This window comes from Cryptomonas paramecium, plastid (genome assembly GCF_000194455.1).
Source record: "Cryptomonas paramecium plastid, complete genome".
In the NCBI taxonomy this organism is placed as follows: domain Eukaryota; class Cryptophyceae; order Cryptomonadales; family Cryptomonadaceae; genus Cryptomonas; species Cryptomonas paramaecium.
Window position 1 is genome coordinate 59,953 of NC_013703.1, and position 17,765 is coordinate 77,717.

The following is a 17,765-nucleotide window of genomic DNA, read 5'->3' on the forward strand; positions in this document are numbered from 1 at the left end:
AACGTATGAAAAAACTAGACTTAGAAATGAGGACACTGAAAATAATATGCTTAACTGATAAAATACGATCCAAATCATCTAATAAATACGAATTCGCGATGAAAATCGCAAACCGCGCAAAAAAAACAGTCTCAAGTGAAGTAAGAAAATCTTCCTCATTTCGTGACAAAGCACCAGTCCGCGCACTTCTACAGCTCGGAGAAAAAATGGGACTCGTAAAGCTATCTCGCGGCTATCCGTATGATAATATCGAACTAATTACCGAAAGTACAAAAACTTAAAAATATGTTTCAGAGCATTTTCGGAATGCTGAGTGCAAACGACGCTTCTTATTATTTTCACAGAGTGAGTAAAATAAATATATTTGAAGAAAAACTTAAAACCTTAAGTGACGCAGAACTTCAAACAAAAACTACTGATTTCCTGCAAAGGCTATCAGCAGGAGAAACTTTAAATTCCATACTAGATGAGGCATTCGCTGTAGCCAGAGAAGCTTCATTCAGAGTACTAAAGCTCAGACAATTTGACACTCAGATCGTTGGAGGTTTAGTTCTACATGAGGGCAAAATCGCTGAGATGGCAACAGGAGAAGGAAAAACTTTGGCCTCCATTCTACCTACATACACAAACGCTTTATACGGAAAAGGCGTACATGTAATTACAGTAAATAGCTATTTAGCATCTAGAGACGCAAGATGCGCAGGACGCGTACATGAATTTTTAGGACTAAGCGTAGGCGTAGTGGACCGAAACATGCCTCACCATGAAAAAAGAGAAGCTTATCTAAAAGATATCACTTACATAACTAACGCTGACCTTGGTTTTGACTACCTAAAAGATAACCTGGCAACCTCCTTATTAAGCATAGTTCAACGACCATTCCACTTCGGAATCCTAGATGAAGCTGACTCAATCTTAATTGATGAAGCAAAAACTCCTTTAATTATAGCCGGAAATGCCGCAAAGCAAAACACAACAAAATACATTAAAGCTGACCTACTAGCTAAAACTTTAACGCGAGGCTTTCACTATCAAACTGATGACAGAACAAACGGCATAATTTTCACAGAAGAAGGATCACTTGAAGCAGAAAAATTCTTAAAAGAGGAAAATCTATACAAAGCTAGTGACCCATGGGCCCCATACGTATTCAATGCACTAAAAGCCAAAGAATTCTTCTTTAAAAACGTTCATTACATAGTAACGCAAAAAGAAGTAGTGATCATAGACCAATTTACTGGACGCGCAATGGGAGGAAGAAGATGGAGCGATGGACTGCACCAAGCTCTTGAAGTTAAGGAGAATGTTCCGGTACGCAGTGAAAGCAATACACTAGCATCCATAACGTACCAAAACTTTTTTTTAATGTACCCTAAACTCTCTGGAATGAGTGGTACAGCCAAATCAGAAGAAACAGAGTTATCGGACATTTACGGATTAGATGTCGTTTGTATACCAACTCATAAAAAAATGCTGCGAAAAGATTATACAAACTTAATATACCAAACAGAAGGCGCAAAATGGGAAGCAGTAATTTCCGAATGCCTACGCATTCATTCTTACGGACGACCAGTCCTAGTTGGAACAACAAACATTAAAAAATCAGAACTCCTATCTTCCTTACTAAAGGACCGGGGTATAAAACACAACTTACTGAATGCTAAACCAGAAAACGTCGAGCGAGAAGCAGAAATCGTCTCGCAAGCTGGCGAAATAGCATCAATCACCATTGCAACCAATATGGCAGGCAGAGGTACAGATATCCTCCTTGGAGGTAATGCATCTCACATAACAAAATGCACCCTAAAAAATGTATTACATTCTACCAGGTCTAACAACGAGCAGAGCTGCTACAAATTAAATAACTCGAATAGACTAAGTAAGTTTAAAAGAAACTTAAAACAAACCACCTACAAAGAAAACGAACTTAACGCATACTTATCCATCATATCCGAGCCAGACGAAGTTACCGACCATGATCTATTAATTCTTAGAGCTGCTTATTTTTTCTTACTAGAAAAGACTCAAAAAAAAGTCTTAAAAAAACGGGAAAAAATTATCTCTTTAGGTGGACTACATGTAATAGGAACCGAGTTACACATCTCTAAACGAATAGATAATCAACTTCGCGGGAGAGCTGGAAGGCAAGGCGACCCAGGATCTTCTAGATTTTTCCTAAGCTTGGAAGATGAAATATTCCGCATGTTCGGAAATGATTTATTGAAACACTTACTGAATTCGCTATACGCAGAACCAACAGCACCCATAGAAACCAAAATCCTAAGTAACCAATTGCACTCAATCCAAAAAAAAATAGAAGACTACCACTACTACTCCAGGATCAAAACATTCGAATACGACGAAATCCTCAACGATCAAAGGAAAACTATTTACTTCGAGCGAAGAAAAATTCTTGAATCCATTTTTTTAAAAAAATGGATAATGCATTACGCAGAACAATTAATCTCTAATTACATAAACGAGTTCTATAAAAAAAGAGATTTTTCTCTAGAGAGGCGCACCGCTTTAGCAAATCAAATCAAAAATTTACTAAAAGCTGACCTATGTATAGAGCAATCCACCTTCTTGAAGGAGAATAAAAAAAGCGTAGGAGCAGCAATTTCGAAATACATTCGAACAATTTATAACCTTAGAAAAAAATATATGGATCTAATAGATGATGGACTAATGAATAAAATAGAATGCTTTTTCTTGATGAAAGAAATAGATGATAATTGGAAAGACCATCTCCAAAATACATCCTTGCTAAGAGAAAATGTAGGATGGAGAAGTTACGGACAAAAAGACCCACTTATTGAGTATAAAAATGAATCTCATACACTTTTCCTTTCTATGGCTAACAAAATTAAACGCAGGATAGTATATTTAGTATTCGGCTCCAAATCTAACATTACAAAATAAAAAACAAACCTCAAAGACAAGTACTATACGCATTTGTCTCAAGGATGCATAACATTACCTGCATACACAAATATTATGGTTAAAAGAACCCTATGCGGCACAAAACTAAAGAAGGCACGAACATCAGGATTTAGGGCAAGAATGAAAACAGAAGGCGGAAGAAAAGTACTAAACTCCAGACGATCTAAAGGAAGAAACACAATTTCCCTAAAATAAAAAAACTGAAAGGCATATCTTCCCATACACGATCTGGCGCAAGTAAAACGCGTGATCAACAATGAATAACCCTATCCCTAAAAAAATATATACAGGAGGAGAGACTCGAACTCTCACAAGAAAACTTACTAGAACCTAAATCTAGCGCGTCTACCAATTCCGCCACACCTGCTATTCGCTATAGAGAAATTATATCACAAATCCATTTGAAAAACACACCCTTAGCATCAATTTTTATGATATAATGATACAAGTGATGCAAATCCTTAGTAGCTCAGTGGTAGAGCGTTCGACTGTTAATCGATTGGTCGTAGGTTCGAATCCTACCTAAGGAGTAAAATTTTTCCACGTATAGTATAACCTAGCGACTCTTTTAGTAAAATATACAAAAGCACCTTCACAGACTAGATAATTTCTTACAATTTTTGCTACTAAGCGATTTACCCAAAGAGATGGCCCTTCTTGCAGACGCATTAGATTTCCGCAGCCATCCTGCAAATCTAGACTTCCTCTTTGACCTTGAGACTCTTTTTTTAGGTACAGCCATAATGGTTGCTCTTTAGACTATACAACACTAAATATTACACGCTAAGATTACACCTACTCAGTGTACTTTATTGATCCTAAATTTACAATATACAACTTACACGACTATCAGACTTCCTTTAAAATAGGTTCCATTTTTATTGGAAAAAACTCACTTAGAGCTCTACAAAAAAAAACCGGTTCGAAGCAGTTAAAAGATGTTCTAGATCCCTCAATTGACGGCCACTTAAACTTTCAAAAATGTAAAAATTTACATAATTTTCTATTTACAAAATGTATATAAGGTGTACACTAGTCTTAAGACGAAAATAATTTGGGTAGGAAAACACTATGCAAAAAAAAATACAAAGCAAGCAAGATTAATAAGGGACACCACGGACTAGCAATCGGTATTAACAAACTAACTCAAGTAAACAATTCTATGAATGGGATTTTCGATCAAGCTGGGACAAATATAGGAATTGTAATGATTGAATACACAAACTCTAACGTACAACTGGAAAGTAGTAACACTGGTGCAGAAACAAGCTTAGACACTACCAATACAATAGAACTGGAGAACGGAAGTCCTACTGCAATAGAAAGCTCCAGCCCTAGCCTGACCCTAAGAGAAAAATCTACACAAGATTCTACTCTCCTAAAGAGGGAAGAAAGTACACAGCCAGAAACTGACGAAAATACTCTGAACAAAGATACAGCGGAATTAGAAAATGGAAGTCCTGATACAAGCGAAATTTCCAGCCCTAGCCTGACCGTAAGAGGAAAATCTACACAAGATTCTACAGTCCTAAAAAGAGAAGAAAGTACACAGCCAGAAACTGGCGAAAATACAGCGGAATTAGAAAATGGAAGTCCTGATACAAGCGAAATTTCCAGCCCTAGCCTGATAATAAGAGAAAAATCTACACAGGATTCTACAATCCTAAAAAGAGAAGAAAGTACACAGCCAGAAAGTGGCGAAAATAATCTGAATAAATCTAAAACCAATCTGAAAACAAATACAGCAGTGCAATCCAAACCACTTGATAAAAAGGAACTGCAAGCTGCCACGGACCCAATGAAAAACATGGAGGAACAAGTGTTTATTTCAGCGACCCAACGCAAAGAAATCAAGGCTCTGCTTACTGTATCACACTATTTCGCCCCACTAACTACAGAAGATCTAAACCAAGCTTTTCGAGGCACTACTAGCCAATTAGAAAAAAAAATTACATGGAAAGAGCTCTCCTTATATGCAGAAACCACATTCTCCAACATGGACATCATAATTAACGACACCAACGCTGGGCTAAGAAGCCTTGAAGAAGAGCTTATAGCACAACAAAACACAAAAAATCCAAAAGAAATCCAACTCCACTTCGGAGCTTTTACCAAGTGTGACAAATTTGAAGCAGCTATGTCCGCTGAAAACTTAGCTAAAAGAGCACAGGAAGCGGAATCTAATCCTACTGAATTTGAAGAATTTTCGACCAAATTCAACTCCAGACGTGCAGAACTAAAAAAGGATTTCAATAAAATCGAAAATCGTTTTAAAACAATAAAAGACGTCCTTTCTCAATCAGAAAATAGTGCTGATCTTAAATCTATGCTAATCAGACTAACAGAGACAACCGACTTCGAGGAAGAAGACGAATTTGAAATCACCCCAAACCTAGAGCCAAACGGGAAAAACTACAATGAAGATCGTAAAAAACTTCTCCTTACGGAGCTTGCAAATCTCTCAGACGAAATGATCGGTATGGTAATTACAATAGATATGCATACCATAGACCTAGAAAAACTTCTAAGAAAACACCAAAAATTACGCACACCTAGCACTACATTCTATGACTTCGAAGAGAAAACCGATGAGACTTCACAAGAAACGCGCAAGACTACACTTATACAATCTGACCCCGTATTAAAAATTAAAAAAGTTGACAAGGCTCTAGAAAAAAACTACAAGCGCAGATTTGTACTACCTAACCCCATGCTAGGAATAGAAAAGCCAAGCAAAGAAATGCTTAAGACATTATGGATTCAACTGGTAGTTTCCCCTTTGCTTTCAATGATACGCAAGGCATGGTATACTATAGTGCAGTATCTATAACAAAAAAAATTTTATAAAGAAACTATATTTAACTTAATGCTAAAGCTTAGGCTAAAAAAATGTGGGCGTAAACGCCAGCCAAGTTACAGGTTGGTAGTTATGAGAAGCACAACAAAAAGGGACGGAAAAGCAATTGAAGAATTAGGGTTTTACAACCCTAGAACAAAAGAATTATCTGTAAATTTAGAAAGAGCTATAGTAAGAATAGCCCAAGGATCCAAACCCACTTCAGTCGTACAAAACCTTTTACTAAAAATCGGGAGATCCACCTAAATTAAAATATAGAACCACACTTCCAAGACGACCTAATTTTTACTCAGCAAAATAAACAGATTTGACCCCAAACTCAATATAAACTGTAAATACTATCAGCTACACTGGTGAAATTCTCCATTATGCCAAACCTTTTCTAATATCAATATTCATAATGCAACTCTCATATGACTAAAGTTATCCCATTTCTAGCAAGCTTCTCTCTAGATTTCGCAAACCTATACGTAATACTCCTAACAATTCGCCTAGCATTAGGATGGTTCCCAATGATTGACTGGTGCGAGCAACCTTTCTATACCTTGCAGAGAATGACAATGCCATATTTTACTCTTTTCAGAGGCATAGCACCTCAAATGGGAAGTGTAGATTTTTCCCCACTTCTAGGCATCCTAGCCGTGCAATGGATCATCTCTATACTCAACAATATAGTCTCAAACTCTCTATAAACCAAATCCTACCCGGACCGCTCTCACCTACGGAAATTTGGCTGTAGATAACCATACATTCGGAAAAAAAATCAGATCCAAGTCGTGGTGATACGATTCTAAAAAACAATGCCAGTCTTTAAAACGTGACACACTGCACCCGTAAAATTCAAACCACTACTCTTCCCATAATTTCTTCACCTCACATAACGAAGATATTAATAAACTTATGGAGTAATAATCCACTATGCGTGTACGCATACATCGAGAAAATTGAACAAAATCCTTTATTGAAAACACCCACAATCAGAACCCTAAAATGAATATAAAATTAAAGTTATTACATGTATATGAAAATGGAAACTCAGAAAATCTGAGAAGCCTACATAGGGATAACAACTCGTTTCATAAGTTCTTCCTAAGCAGCTTGCATCTAATTTCTTGGAAAAGAGTGACTTCTTCCCGATGCATCAATCGTGTACTTGAAGACTGCCTCGAAATTTTTTTAGATGAATACCAAAATCAAAGTGAAGCACATAACTCATGCATACAGGATAGATTTAATTTACCCATTGTTATCTTACACCTTATGTCCACGGATCTTCTTACGTAAAAGCGCCAATTTTTCTAAAACAAGAATTTTCTCACAGTACTTGCATAAACCCACTTTAAGTAAGAACCTTCGTAAACTTATGGAAACTATCAATTTCACTCCAGGCTGCGCATACCTAAAAAAAATCAGGCACAAACTTAACTCGGATTTAAAATACATAAGTTTCAAGAGCATTCCAACGACCTGCTACCTTGATACTGAAGGAAGAACTGTTGGCCAACAGAGCAAAACTGAAGCAATTAATCTACTAGAACGCGCGAGTAATAAAATTGAAACCTTAGTAGGAAAAAACATACTACAAAGCAATTTATTCGGAAGTATCAGCTTTTCCCAAGTATAAAAATATCACTCTTGCTTATCAACAATTATACACTCAGTTGTTAAAATCATACTCGCAATAGAGGCAGCATTCTGAAGTGCAGATCTAGTTACTTTTGCTGGATCTATAATACCTTCATCAAACATATCTACCATCTTTCCTGTAAAGGCATTATACCCTATACTAAAATTAGAATTTCGCACCTCTTCAACAATTATGGAAGGATGAACTCCCGCGTTTTCTACAATTCGCCTAAGGGGATACGCAAGAGCCTTTTCCACAATCAAAGCACCAATAAGTTCTTCATCAGTTAAATGGTTCTTCGCCCACAGTCCTAAATCCACCATTATGTGCACTAAAGTTGCTCCGCCACCCGGTACAATGCCCTCTTCAACTGCCGCTTTCGTTGCATTGATAGCATCCTCAAGTCTAAGTTTCTTGTCTTTCATTTCAGTTTCAGTTGCTGCTCCAACTTTTATCACAGCCACGCCACCTGCAAGCTTAGCCAAGCGCTCTTGAAGCTTCTCTTTCTCATACGATGACTCGCTAGAATCTATCTGCCGCCTAATTTGCTCACACCTCGATCTAATCTGTTTATCATTACCCTCTGCTATAATTGTTGTGCCATCCTTAGTGATAATGGCTCGCTTAGCCTGACCAAACATACTTAGTTGCAGCGCTTCTAGGCTAAAACCGGCATCCTCCGAAATAACTTGACCGCCAGTAAGTATTGAAATATCTTCTAGCATTGCCTTTCTCCTATCCCCAAACCCTGGCGATCTTACAGCAACTACATCAATTACTCCTCTAATCTTATTAACAACTAGAGTTGCCAAAGCTTCCTTTTCAACATCCTCAGCAATTATAAGAAGAGGTTTTCCAGTTTTGGTAGCCAACTCTAATATAGGAACTAGTTCCTGCTGAACCAATGTTATTTTTTTATCTGTAAGCAAAATATATGGATTTTCCTGTACAACCTCCATTCTTTCCGTATCTACAACCATATACGGAGAAATATAACCTTTATCAAAATACATACCTTCGGTCATTTCCAATTCAGTTACAGTAGATTTTCCTTCTTCTAAAGATATAACTCCTTCTCTCCCAACCTTATCAATGGCGTTAGCTATCATTTTCCCAACTTCCTCATCATTTCCCGCAGAGATTGTAGCAACTTGGGCTATCGATAGCGTATCCTCAACTGGTCTAGAGTATTCCGAAATTTGGTTAATCACAAAATGCGTCGCTTTCTCTATACCTTTTTTTAAAGCAATCGGATTCGCGCCAGCTGCAACATTTTTAAGACCCTGCTTTACCATAGCATGAGCAAGAACAGTAGCTGTGGTTGTACCATCCCCAGCAACATCATTCGTCTTAGAAGCTGCTTGACGTATTAATGCAACCCCAGTATTTTCAATATGATCGTCCAACTCTATCTCTTTAGCTATGGTAACCCCATCATTTACTATCTGCGGAGCCCCATACTTTCGTTCTAAAACTACATTTCTTCCTTTTGGGCCCAAAGTTACAGACACTGCTTCCGCCAAAATATCCATCCCACGCTCCAATGCTCTCCTCGCATTTTCTTGGTATAGTATTGTTTTGCTCATGTTGATAATTTAGTATTAAATAAGTTACATAAAATTGTACCAACTATAAGTTGCACTATGCAAAGCGGTTACTCATAATTAACATTTCTAAATATAGGTATTTTATGTACTGCAATTTGTGCTATACTTTATAGAAAGTGCTTGTAGCTCAGTGGATTAGAGCACGTGGCTACGAACTACGGTGTCGCGGGTTCAAATCCCTCCTTGCACTCCTTATTACTAAGCGAGCCAACGCATATAATAAGATTTAATCTGGGGCGTCGCCAAGAGGTAAGGCATCGGACTTTGACTCCGCCATTCGTAGGTTCAAATCCTACCGCCCCAGGTTATAGACAATTAAAAGCGGTGAACGTAGCCAAGTGGTTAAGGCGCTGGATTGTGGCTCCAGTATTCGCGGGTTCAACTCCCGTCGTTCGCCTTTAAGTTAACTAATATACTATCCCAAGGAAGAGATTTTAGCTCCTTAAGGCCACTAATCTGACTTTTATCATATAAACGTGTCAAATACTTTTCCACATTTCTTCTACTTGTATTTAGCTCTTCTTGGATTTGTGCAATCGTTTTACCCTCCATAATTTTCTTCAATACATTTGCCTCTTGCCTAGTAAAAAAAATTTTTGTTACAGGATAAGATGCTGAACTTATCTTATCCACAGCGAGTGACTTAATTTCCCTTATCAGCGAGCACATCTCCATAATAAATAAAGTGGGCAACTGCTTCTGTCTAAGTAAATTTTTCACAAGAGAACATAACTCCCCTGGATCAAAAGGCATACTTAAATAAGCATCACACCCCGCATCGTAACCTATTATTCTATCTTGGCTTAAACTTTTTGATGTTAATATTATTATAGGTATGTATCTAGTATATATACCTAACCTTAACTCTTTTATAAAACTATAAAGCTTATCTTCTGTTACAATCACATTCAATATAAGACAATCAGGAATCATAAAAGATAAGTTATCTCTTAACTCTTGCAGAGTAGGAAAAAAAGTAAATTGTGCATCACAAGGCACAGAGTACTTTTTTGCAGAAAAGCTTATACTTTTTCTATCTTCTAAAACAAATATTTTCAATACACTTACTTCCATTTTTATAAACAAATGCTTAACATACTTTAGATTAGTTCATATATTTAAAACAACTCACAAAAATTCAATAAAACCAATATCAATAGCGCATCTTAAAAACAAAACAATTGTATTCACGTAAAAAAAANTTTACAGAAAAATATGAATCACGCAAATTTCAAAACACCTCAAAAAAAAGAAATTCTATCCTTAAAACTCATCTTACATTCACACACTAAAACACCCAAACCACAAACAGTAAGCTCACTACAAACTAAATTTAGAAAAGAGCTAATTACTATGACCGATTTTTACAGTGTAATCGCAATAACCAAATGCATTCAAGAATGTAAAAAAAATTTAAACACATCGTACCAGAAGTTTATTGCCATTAAAGTAAGAGACAAAATTTTCTACTACGCAAAACCATCAAAAAAATTCTCTAAAAGCATGCTGCAAGACAAAAAAATCAACTTCAATATACCTAGCGAAGCTCTGTATAATCTGGAACATTGCCTCACGACAACACAAAGACATGCATATCTCACCAACATAAGCTACGACCTACACGCAAAAAAACTAACTTACGCACTACGAAAAATATACAAAATATTATTCCAAAAAATACCTGCCCAATACACTAAATACCTACAGTAATAGGATGTACACTAACACATTTCCCAGATTTCCCATGGCTCTCAAAAACAACACGCCCATTAACTAACGAATAAACCGTAAAGTCACGGCCCAAGCCTACGTTTCTACCTAGCTTAAAAACAGTTCCTCTTTGTCTAATCAAAATGCAGCCAGCCGAAACTACCTCACCGCCAAAAACTTTCACGCCTAGACGCTTGGGCTGAGAATCTCTTCCATTCTTCGTGCTACCTCCTCCTTTTTTATGAGCCATGACGTGCAATAATTTACTTAATAACAGAAATAGAATCTACTAAAATCCTACTAAAAGGAGCTCTGTAGCCTTGCCTTTTCCTAGTTTTTTTCTTAGATTGCATCTTAAGGATTTTAACCTTCTTAGCTTCTGCATGCCCTAAAATAACAGCCTTAATAGAAACATCAAGAGTATAAGGACCACCAAGGAAAAATTTTTCTTCAACACAATTCATAAGCAACACCCTCGGCAACAAAACTCTATCACCAGGGCTAAAGGGAACAGGCTGAATATCATAAACTCGTTCAGGCTCAACCCAAAGCTGACCACCTCCAGCAGACACAACCGCATAGGTACACATAAAAAAAAAAAAAAAACCAAAAAAAATATACAGAACTTCCTGGCATCGTGCTAGTTTCTCAAAGGGCTCCCCCTCCAATATCGTTGCCGCAGTAAAGTTTCACATCCGAGTTCGGTATGGGTCGGAGTGGGTCCAATACGCTATAAACACCAGGAACTAAAACCCTTAGAACTGCAAAACTAAACTAAATTCCTAAATTTTAAGCTCTCGATCTATTAGTACATCTCGGCTTCGTACATTACTGTAGCATACACCTAATGCCTATCAAACGGTTAATCTTACCGTGATCTTACCCACATAATGGGAAGAGTACTCATCTTGAGGTGGGCTTCCTACTTAGATGCTTTCAGCAGTTATCCACACTACACATAGCTACCCAGCGTTTACCACTGACATAATAACTGGTACACCAGAGGTGTATTCCCCCCGGTCCTCTCGTACTAAGGGGAAATCCTCTCAATACTCTAACGCCTACACCGGATATGGACCGAACTGTCTCACGACGTTCTGAACCCAGCTCACGTACCGCTTTCATGGGCGAACAGCCCAACCCTTGGGACGTACTACCGCCCCAGGATGCGATGAGCCGACATCGAGGTGCCAAACCTCCCCGTCGATGTGAACTCTTGGGGGAGATCAGCCTGTTATCCCTAGAGTAACTTTTATCCGTTGAGCGACGGCCCTTCCACTCAGAACCGTCGGATCACTAAGGCCGACTTTCGTCTCTGCTCGACTTGTAAGTCTCGCAGTCAAGCTTCCTTATGCCTTTACACTCAATAACTGATGTCCAACCAGTCTGAGGAAACCTTTGCGCGCCTCCGTTACCTTTTAGGAGGCGACCGCCCCAGTCAAACTACCCACTTGAGAATGTCCTATAATCAGCTAATGATATACAGTTAGAGATTCAGTGTTACTAGAGTGGTATCTCACTAGCAGCTCCTAAACTCCCGCAAGAGTTTACTCAAAGCCTCCCACCTATCCTGCGCAACAAGACCAAAACTCATCTCAAGATGCAGTAAAGCTTCATAGGGTCTTTCTGTCCAGGTGCAGGTAGTCCGCATCTTCACAGACATGTCTATTTCACCGAGTCTCTCTCTGAGACAGCACCCTGATCGTTACGCCTTTCGTGCGGGTCGGAACTTACCCGACAAGGAATTTCGCTACCTTAGGACCGTCATAGTTACGGCCGCCGTTCACCGGGGCTTCAGTCGCTAGCCTTGCCTTACAGCTAACCAACTTCCTTAACCTTCCGGCACTGGGCAGGCGTCAGCCCCCATACATATTCTTACGAATTAGCGGAGACCTGTGTTTTTGTTAAACAGTCGCCAGGGTCTAGATATTGCAACCCTTTTACGGGTACCTCTTCTCCCGAAGTTACGAGGCTATTTTGCCGAGTTCCTTAGAGAGAGTTATCTCGCGCCCCTTAGTATACTCTACTAACCTACCTGTGTCGGTTTAAGGTACAGGTATTTACTACTTAAGATACATAGAGCTTTTCTTGGAAGCATGACATCAACCACTTCAGTGTAGAAACACCTATCGTACTCGCAGCTCAGCTCAAGATGTTTTCTCCACCTCTCAACACCTCGCATACTTGAACCGGGAAATCCGCACCCGGATAGCATAGCCTTCTCCGTCCCTCAGAATCAATAGTAAATAGTACAGGAATATTAACCAGTTCGCCATCGACTACGCCTTTCGGCCTCATCTTAGGTCCTGACTCACCCTCCGCGGACGAGCCTACCGGAGGAAACCTTAGGTTTACGGGGCATTGGATTCTCACCAATGTGTTCGCTACTCAAGCCGACATTCTCACTTCCACTTCGTCCACACCCGTTTACACTAATGCTTCTACCTACGGTGGAACGCTCCCCTACCGATCTATAAAAATCCCACAGCTTCGGCAGACTGCTTAGTCCCGTTCATTTTCGGCGCAGGCGCACTAGATCAGTGAGCTATTACGCACTCTTTAAAGGATAGCTGCTTCTAGGCGAACCTCCTGACTGTTTAAGCATTCCCACATCCTTTATCACTTAGCAATCATTTAGGGGCCTTAGCCGGTGGTCTGGGCTGTTTCCCTCTTGACAATGGAGCTTATCCCCCACAGTCTTACTGGTCAGCTACGCACTTAGTATTCAGAGTTTGCATCGATTTGGTACCGTGTTAACAGCCCGCACCGAAACAGTGCTTTACCCCTAAGCTATAGCGCTGACCGCTGCGCCTAAACGCATTTCGGGGAGAACCAGCTAGCTCCGAATTCGATTGGCATTTCACCACTAACCACAGCTCATCCGCTAATTTTTCAACATTAGTCGGTTCGCGCCTCCACGGAGTGTTACCTACGCTTCACACTGGCCATGGTTAGATCATCCGGGTTCGGGTCTATAAACAGTGACCAACGCTCTATTAAAGCTCGCTTTCACTATGGCTCCAGTAGTAACACCTTAACCTGCCACTGCCTATAAGTCGCCGGCTCATTCTTCAACAGGTACGAAGTCGAACGTTTAGTCGTCCTTCCACTGCTTGTAGACTTACGCTTTCATGCTCTTTTTCACTCCCCTTCCGGGGTTCTTTTCACCTTTCCCTCACGGTACTTGTACGCTATCGGTCGCTCAGGAATATTTAGCCTTACGAGGTGGTCCTCGCAGATTCACACGGGATTCCACGTGGCCCATGCTACTTGGGATACAGCATAGAATAGTAACAGGCTTTCGGGTACAGGACCATCACCTTCTGCGGTACTTCATTCCAAAAGTTTCTCCTAACCATAACTACCAAAGCACATGCCGTCCCACAACCCCACCCGCGAAGATGGTTTAGGCTGTTCCCTTTTCGCTCGCCGCTACTATGGGAATCGCTATTGCTTTATTTTCCTCTGGATACTAAGATGTTTCAGTTCTCCAGGTTAGCTCTCGTACACCTATGAATTAGATGTACAGTATAAAAAGTTTCCTCATTCGGGAACCTCCGGATCAAAGCTTACGTCCAGCTCCCCGAAGCATTTCGCTGGTAGACACGCCCTTCATCGCTTCTGAGCGCCAAGGTATCCAGCCTAAGCCCTTAATTGCTTAAATACGAAAACCAGAATAGATTTGCAGATCTAAAAATTTATATTCTTCAACTCATTGGAGGCAAGCGGACTCGAACCGCTGGCCTCTGCCGTGCAAGGGCAGCGCTCTACCAACTAAGCTATGCCCCCCGATGGGCCATCCTGGACTTGAACCAGAGACCTCACCCTTATCAGGGGTGCGCTCTAGCCACCTGAGCTAATAGCCCACCCAGAGAGAAGAAAAAGCACAAGGACACAGTAACCTAAAAGACTCTATGGTCTCCCTAAAAGGAGGTGATCCAGCCGCACCTTCCAGTACGGCTACCTTGTTACGACTTCACCCCAGTCAACAGCCCGACCTTAGACGCCCCCCTCACGAGGTTAGAGTAACGGCTTCGGGTATAACTGTCTCCCATGGTGTGACGGGCGGTGTGTACAAGGCCCGGGAACGAATTCACCGCAGTATAGCTGACCTGCGATTACTAGCGATTCCAACTTCATGCAGGCGAGTTGCAGCCTGCAATCCGAACTGAGACCGAATTTCTGAGATTAGCACACTTTCGCAAGCTAGCGACCCTTTGTTTCGACCATTGTAGTACGTGTGTAGCCCAGGACATAAAGGGCATGCTGACTTGACGTCATCCCCACCCTCCTCCGATTTGTCATCGGCAGTCTCCCTAAAGTGCCCAACTTAATAGATGGCAACTAAGGATAGGGGTTGCGCTCGTTGCGGGACTTAACCCAACATCTCACGACACGAGCTGACGACAGCCATGCACCACCTGTGTTCAGGCTCCCAGAGGGCACTCCATCTTTTCAGACAGATACCTAACATGTCAAATCCTGGTAAGGTTCTTCGCGTTGCATCGAATTAAACCACATACTCCACCGCTTGTGCGGGCCCCCGTCAATTCCTTTGAGTTTCACTCTTGCGAGCGTACTTCCCAGGCGGGATACTTAACGCCTTAGCTACGACACTGCATGGGTTAAAGCACGCAATATCTAGTATCCATAGTTTACGGCTAGGACTACTGGGGTATCTAATCCCATTTGCTCCCCTAGCTGTCGTCTCTCAGTGTCAGTAATGGCCCAGTAGAGTGCCTTCGCCATCGGTGTTCCTCCTAATATCTACGCATTTCACCGCTACACTAGGAATTCCCTCTACCCCTACCACACTCCAGCCTACTAGTTTCTACTGCTTTCCCAGGGTTAAGCCCTAGTCTTTAACAGTAGACTTGGCAAGCAACCTACAGACGCTTTATGCCCAATAATTCCGGATAACGCTCGCATCCTCTGTATTACCGCGGCTGCTGGCACAGAGTTAGCCGATGCTTATTCCTCAAGTACCGTCAGAACTTCTTTCTTGAGAAAAGAGGTTTACAACCCACAGGCCTTCATCCCTCACGCGGTATTGCTCCGTCAGGCTTTCGCCCATTGCGGAAAATTCCCCACTGCTGCCTCCCGTAGAAGTCTGGGCCGTGTCTCAGTCCCAGTGTGACTGGTCGTCCTCTAAAACCAGTTACTGATCAAAGCCTTGGTGAGCCATTACCTCACCAACTAGCTAATCAGACGCAAGCTCTTCCTTAGGAGACACAATAGCCTTTCACCTCCCGGCATATAAGGTATTAGCAACTGTTTCCAGTAGTTATCCCAAACCTAAGGGCAGATTCTTACGCGTTACTCACCCGTCCGCCACTAGAATAAAAAATTCTCGTACGACTTGCATGTGTTAAGCATACCGCCAGCGTTTATCCTGAGCCAGGATCAAACTCTCCACAATATCCAATATTAAAACTTTTTACATACCGTAAGGTTCATGCAAGCTAAGTTTCTAACTATGCTATACATAATAGAGTATAAGTACTGCAATTGTCAACCCACTGCACAGCGATACAAAACTCTTTACAAAAAAGAGCACTAGGTGTATAATCTGTGTAACTGCAAGAGAAAAAAAAACTACACAGTTAAAAACGCTTCCACCAATATAACTGTCACATGCAAAACTGATATGAAACCAACCTTTCCATTTACCGCCATTTTAGGGCAAGACTCTGTGAAACTTGCCTTACTACTAAACACAATAGAACCAAACATCGGAGGACTGCTCATCCTCGGAACCCGAGGGACAGGAAAATCCACCACTGTCAGGGCCATTAAAGAACTCTTACCAGATATCAAAGACTTTATTAATCCTTACCCTAAGCACAAGATAAATCAGAGGACAAAACACACAGAAGGCACAAGGACTAGCGTGCGCTCCATGCCTATGGTAGAGCTTCCATTAGGAGCAACAGAAGAGCATATCTGCGGAACTCTTAACATAGAAAAGGCTTTCACAAAGGGTGTTACAGAGCTTAAGCCTGGCATCTTAGCCAAAGCACACATGGGTTTTCTATATGTGGATGAAATAAATTTATTAGAAGACAATTTAATTGACGTCTTACTAGATGCAGCTGCTTCTGGATGGAATACAATTGAAAGAGATGGGATCTCCATGCGTCACCCAGCAAAATTTGTTTTAATTGGATCAGGAAACCCAGAAGAGCGCGATTTACGCCCACAGTTTGCAGATCGATTTGGAATGTGTGCTGAACCCCTTGGCCCAGAAAACTCAGATATGCGCACAAAGATGTTACTTCAATGCTTACAGTTTGATAAAAATCCCCATTTATTTCGTAAAGGTTACGTATCTCTACAAAGAGACCTTCGTAGTAAGATCTTAAAGGCCATACATAGATTGCCTAAAGTTATTATTAATTCAGTTCAGCAACGAATAATATGTGATGTTTGCAGTAAGCTTTGTCTGCATGGGGTGCGTGGCGATATTGCGGTTGCGAGAGCTTCTAGAGCTCACGCTGCCTTTGAAGGCAGGATTCAAGTATTGCTTAAAGATATTGATGCGGTTATCGGGATGTGCTTATGCCACAGACTAACGCATGAGATTCGTGATATTGAAGTTTCTTCCCAAATGGTAAAAAATGTCTTTTGGGAAACAGTCTCTTCGCTGTGAATGTGTCAAACAATAACATAGGCTCAGTAGGAATCGAACCTACATTGGAGACTTAGAAGATCCCTGTCCTTATCCATTAGACGATGAACCCATCGCGATGGGCGATACTGGGGTTGAACCAGTGACCACCTGCTTGTAAGGCAGGCGCTCTACCTCTGAGCTAACCGCCCTTCTTTCTATTTTATAGCTGGTGGAGAGAGTTGAACTCACAACCTACTGATTACAAATCAGTTGCTCTGCCTATTGAGCTACACCAGCGCATATAAGCTGTATACTAGATGTATTGTAACATGAATATGTTATTATAATACATTATAATAATAGAGATTACAGGTGCAAAAGAGTAAAAATTCTATGTTTACATTGAAATAA

General features: G+C 40.6%; 13 protein-coding genes and 13 non-coding genes across 26 annotated transcripts; 13 read left to right on the top strand and 13 right to left on the bottom strand. All coding sequences in view use genetic code 11, as the record gives it.

Moving 5' to 3' along the window:
- Positions 1-5: 5 nt before the first annotated feature.
- Positions 6-281, top strand: orf91 (hypothetical protein). Its single transcript has one exon. It carries the CDS (start codon positions 6-8, stop codon positions 279-281), a length of 276 nt encoding a protein of 91 aa, YP_003359287.1.
- Positions 282-285: 4 nt separating this feature from the next.
- secA (preprotein translocase subunit SecA) lies at positions 286-2,922 on the top strand. Its single transcript has one exon. The coding sequence runs from the start codon at positions 286-288 to the stop codon at positions 2,920-2,922; it is 2,637 nt and encodes an 878-aa protein (YP_003359288.1).
- Positions 2,923-2,997: 75 nt separating this feature from the next.
- On the top strand, positions 2,998-3,138 carry rpl34 (ribosomal protein L34). Its single transcript has one exon. It carries the CDS (start codon positions 2,998-3,000, stop codon positions 3,136-3,138), a length of 141 nt encoding a protein of 46 aa, YP_003359289.1.
- A 90-nt stretch (positions 3,139-3,228) lies between these two features.
- Positions 3,229-3,310, bottom strand: trnL(TAG). The gene has a single exon. It is a non-coding gene; the product is annotated as a tRNA-Leu (tRNA).
- Positions 3,311-3,401: 91 nt separating this feature from the next.
- On the top strand, positions 3,402-3,473 carry trnN(GTT). The gene has a single exon. It is a non-coding gene; the product is annotated as a tRNA-Asn (tRNA).
- Positions 3,474-4,105: 632 nt separating this feature from the next.
- orf555 (hypothetical protein) lies at positions 4,106-5,773 on the top strand. Its single transcript has one exon. It carries the CDS (start codon positions 4,106-4,108, stop codon positions 5,771-5,773), a length of 1,668 nt encoding a protein of 555 aa, YP_003359290.1.
- A 36-nt stretch (positions 5,774-5,809) lies between these two features.
- On the top strand, positions 5,810-6,046 carry rps16 (ribosomal protein S16). The gene has a single exon. It carries the CDS (start codon positions 5,810-5,812, stop codon positions 6,044-6,046), a length of 237 nt encoding a protein of 78 aa, YP_003359291.1.
- Positions 6,047-6,213: 167 nt separating this feature from the next.
- Positions 6,214-6,492, top strand: ycf19 (hypothetical chloroplast RF19). The gene has a single exon. The coding sequence runs from the start codon at positions 6,214-6,216 to the stop codon at positions 6,490-6,492; it is 279 nt and encodes a 92-aa protein (YP_003359292.1).
- Positions 6,493-6,980: 488 nt separating this feature from the next.
- On the top strand, positions 6,981-7,424 carry orf147 (hypothetical protein). The gene has a single exon. The coding sequence runs from the start codon at positions 6,981-6,983 to the stop codon at positions 7,422-7,424; it is 444 nt and encodes a 147-aa protein (YP_003359293.1).
- A 5-nt stretch (positions 7,425-7,429) lies between these two features.
- groEL (chaperonin GroEL) lies at positions 7,430-9,013 on the bottom strand. Its single transcript has one exon. It carries the CDS (start codon positions 9,011-9,013, stop codon positions 7,430-7,432), a length of 1,584 nt encoding a protein of 527 aa, YP_003359294.1.
- A 137-nt stretch (positions 9,014-9,150) lies between these two features.
- On the top strand, positions 9,151-9,224 carry trnR(ACG). Its single transcript has one exon. It is a non-coding gene; the product is annotated as a tRNA-Arg (tRNA).
- A 42-nt stretch (positions 9,225-9,266) lies between these two features.
- Positions 9,267-9,338, top strand: trnQ(TTG). The gene has a single exon. It is a non-coding gene; the product is annotated as a tRNA-Gln (tRNA).
- A 20-nt stretch (positions 9,339-9,358) lies between these two features.
- trnH(GTG) lies at positions 9,359-9,431 on the top strand. Its single transcript has one exon. It is a non-coding gene; the product is annotated as a tRNA-His (tRNA).
- On the bottom strand, positions 9,413-10,108 carry ycf29 (TctD-like protein). The gene has a single exon. The coding sequence runs from the start codon at positions 10,106-10,108 to the stop codon at positions 9,413-9,415; it is 696 nt and encodes a 231-aa protein (YP_003359295.1).
- A 141-nt stretch (positions 10,109-10,249) lies between these two features.
- Positions 10,250-10,744, top strand: orf164 (hypothetical protein). Its single transcript has one exon. The coding sequence runs from the start codon at positions 10,250-10,252 to the stop codon at positions 10,742-10,744; it is 495 nt and encodes a 164-aa protein (YP_003359296.1).
- Positions 10,728-10,994, bottom strand: rpl27 (ribosomal protein L27). Its single transcript has one exon. It carries the CDS (start codon positions 10,992-10,994, stop codon positions 10,728-10,730), a length of 267 nt encoding a protein of 88 aa, YP_003359297.1.
- Positions 10,995-11,007: 13 nt separating this feature from the next.
- On the bottom strand, positions 11,008-11,334 carry rpl21 (ribosomal protein L21). Its single transcript has one exon. The coding sequence runs from the start codon at positions 11,332-11,334 to the stop codon at positions 11,008-11,010; it is 327 nt and encodes a 108-aa protein (YP_003359298.1).
- Positions 11,335-11,369: 35 nt separating this feature from the next.
- Positions 11,370-11,490, bottom strand: rrn5. Its single transcript has one exon. It is a non-coding gene; the product is annotated as a 5S ribosomal RNA (ribosomal RNA).
- Positions 11,491-11,529: 39 nt separating this feature from the next.
- On the bottom strand, positions 11,530-14,408 carry rrn23. Its single transcript has one exon. It is a non-coding gene; the product is annotated as a 23S large subunit ribosomal RNA (ribosomal RNA).
- A 52-nt stretch (positions 14,409-14,460) lies between these two features.
- trnA(TGC) lies at positions 14,461-14,533 on the bottom strand. Its single transcript has one exon. It is a non-coding gene; the product is annotated as a tRNA-Ala (tRNA).
- A 3-nt stretch (positions 14,534-14,536) lies between these two features.
- On the bottom strand, positions 14,537-14,610 carry trnI(GAT). The gene has a single exon. It is a non-coding gene; the product is annotated as a tRNA-Ile (tRNA).
- Positions 14,611-14,670: 60 nt separating this feature from the next.
- On the bottom strand, positions 14,671-16,163 carry rrn16. Its single transcript has one exon. It is a non-coding gene; the product is annotated as a 16S small subunit ribosomal RNA (ribosomal RNA).
- A 228-nt stretch (positions 16,164-16,391) lies between these two features.
- Positions 16,392-17,393, top strand: chlI (Mg-protoporyphyrin IX chelatase). Its single transcript has one exon. The coding sequence runs from the start codon at positions 16,392-16,394 to the stop codon at positions 17,391-17,393; it is 1,002 nt and encodes a 333-aa protein (YP_003359299.1).
- An 18-nt stretch (positions 17,394-17,411) lies between these two features.
- On the bottom strand, positions 17,412-17,484 carry trnR(TCT). The gene has a single exon. It is a non-coding gene; the product is annotated as a tRNA-Arg (tRNA).
- Positions 17,485-17,491: 7 nt separating this feature from the next.
- Positions 17,492-17,563, bottom strand: trnV(TAC). Its single transcript has one exon. It is a non-coding gene; the product is annotated as a tRNA-Val (tRNA).
- A 15-nt stretch (positions 17,564-17,578) lies between these two features.
- Positions 17,579-17,651, bottom strand: trnT(TGT). Its single transcript has one exon. It is a non-coding gene; the product is annotated as a tRNA-Thr (tRNA).
- Positions 17,652-17,765: the final 114 nt, after the last annotated feature.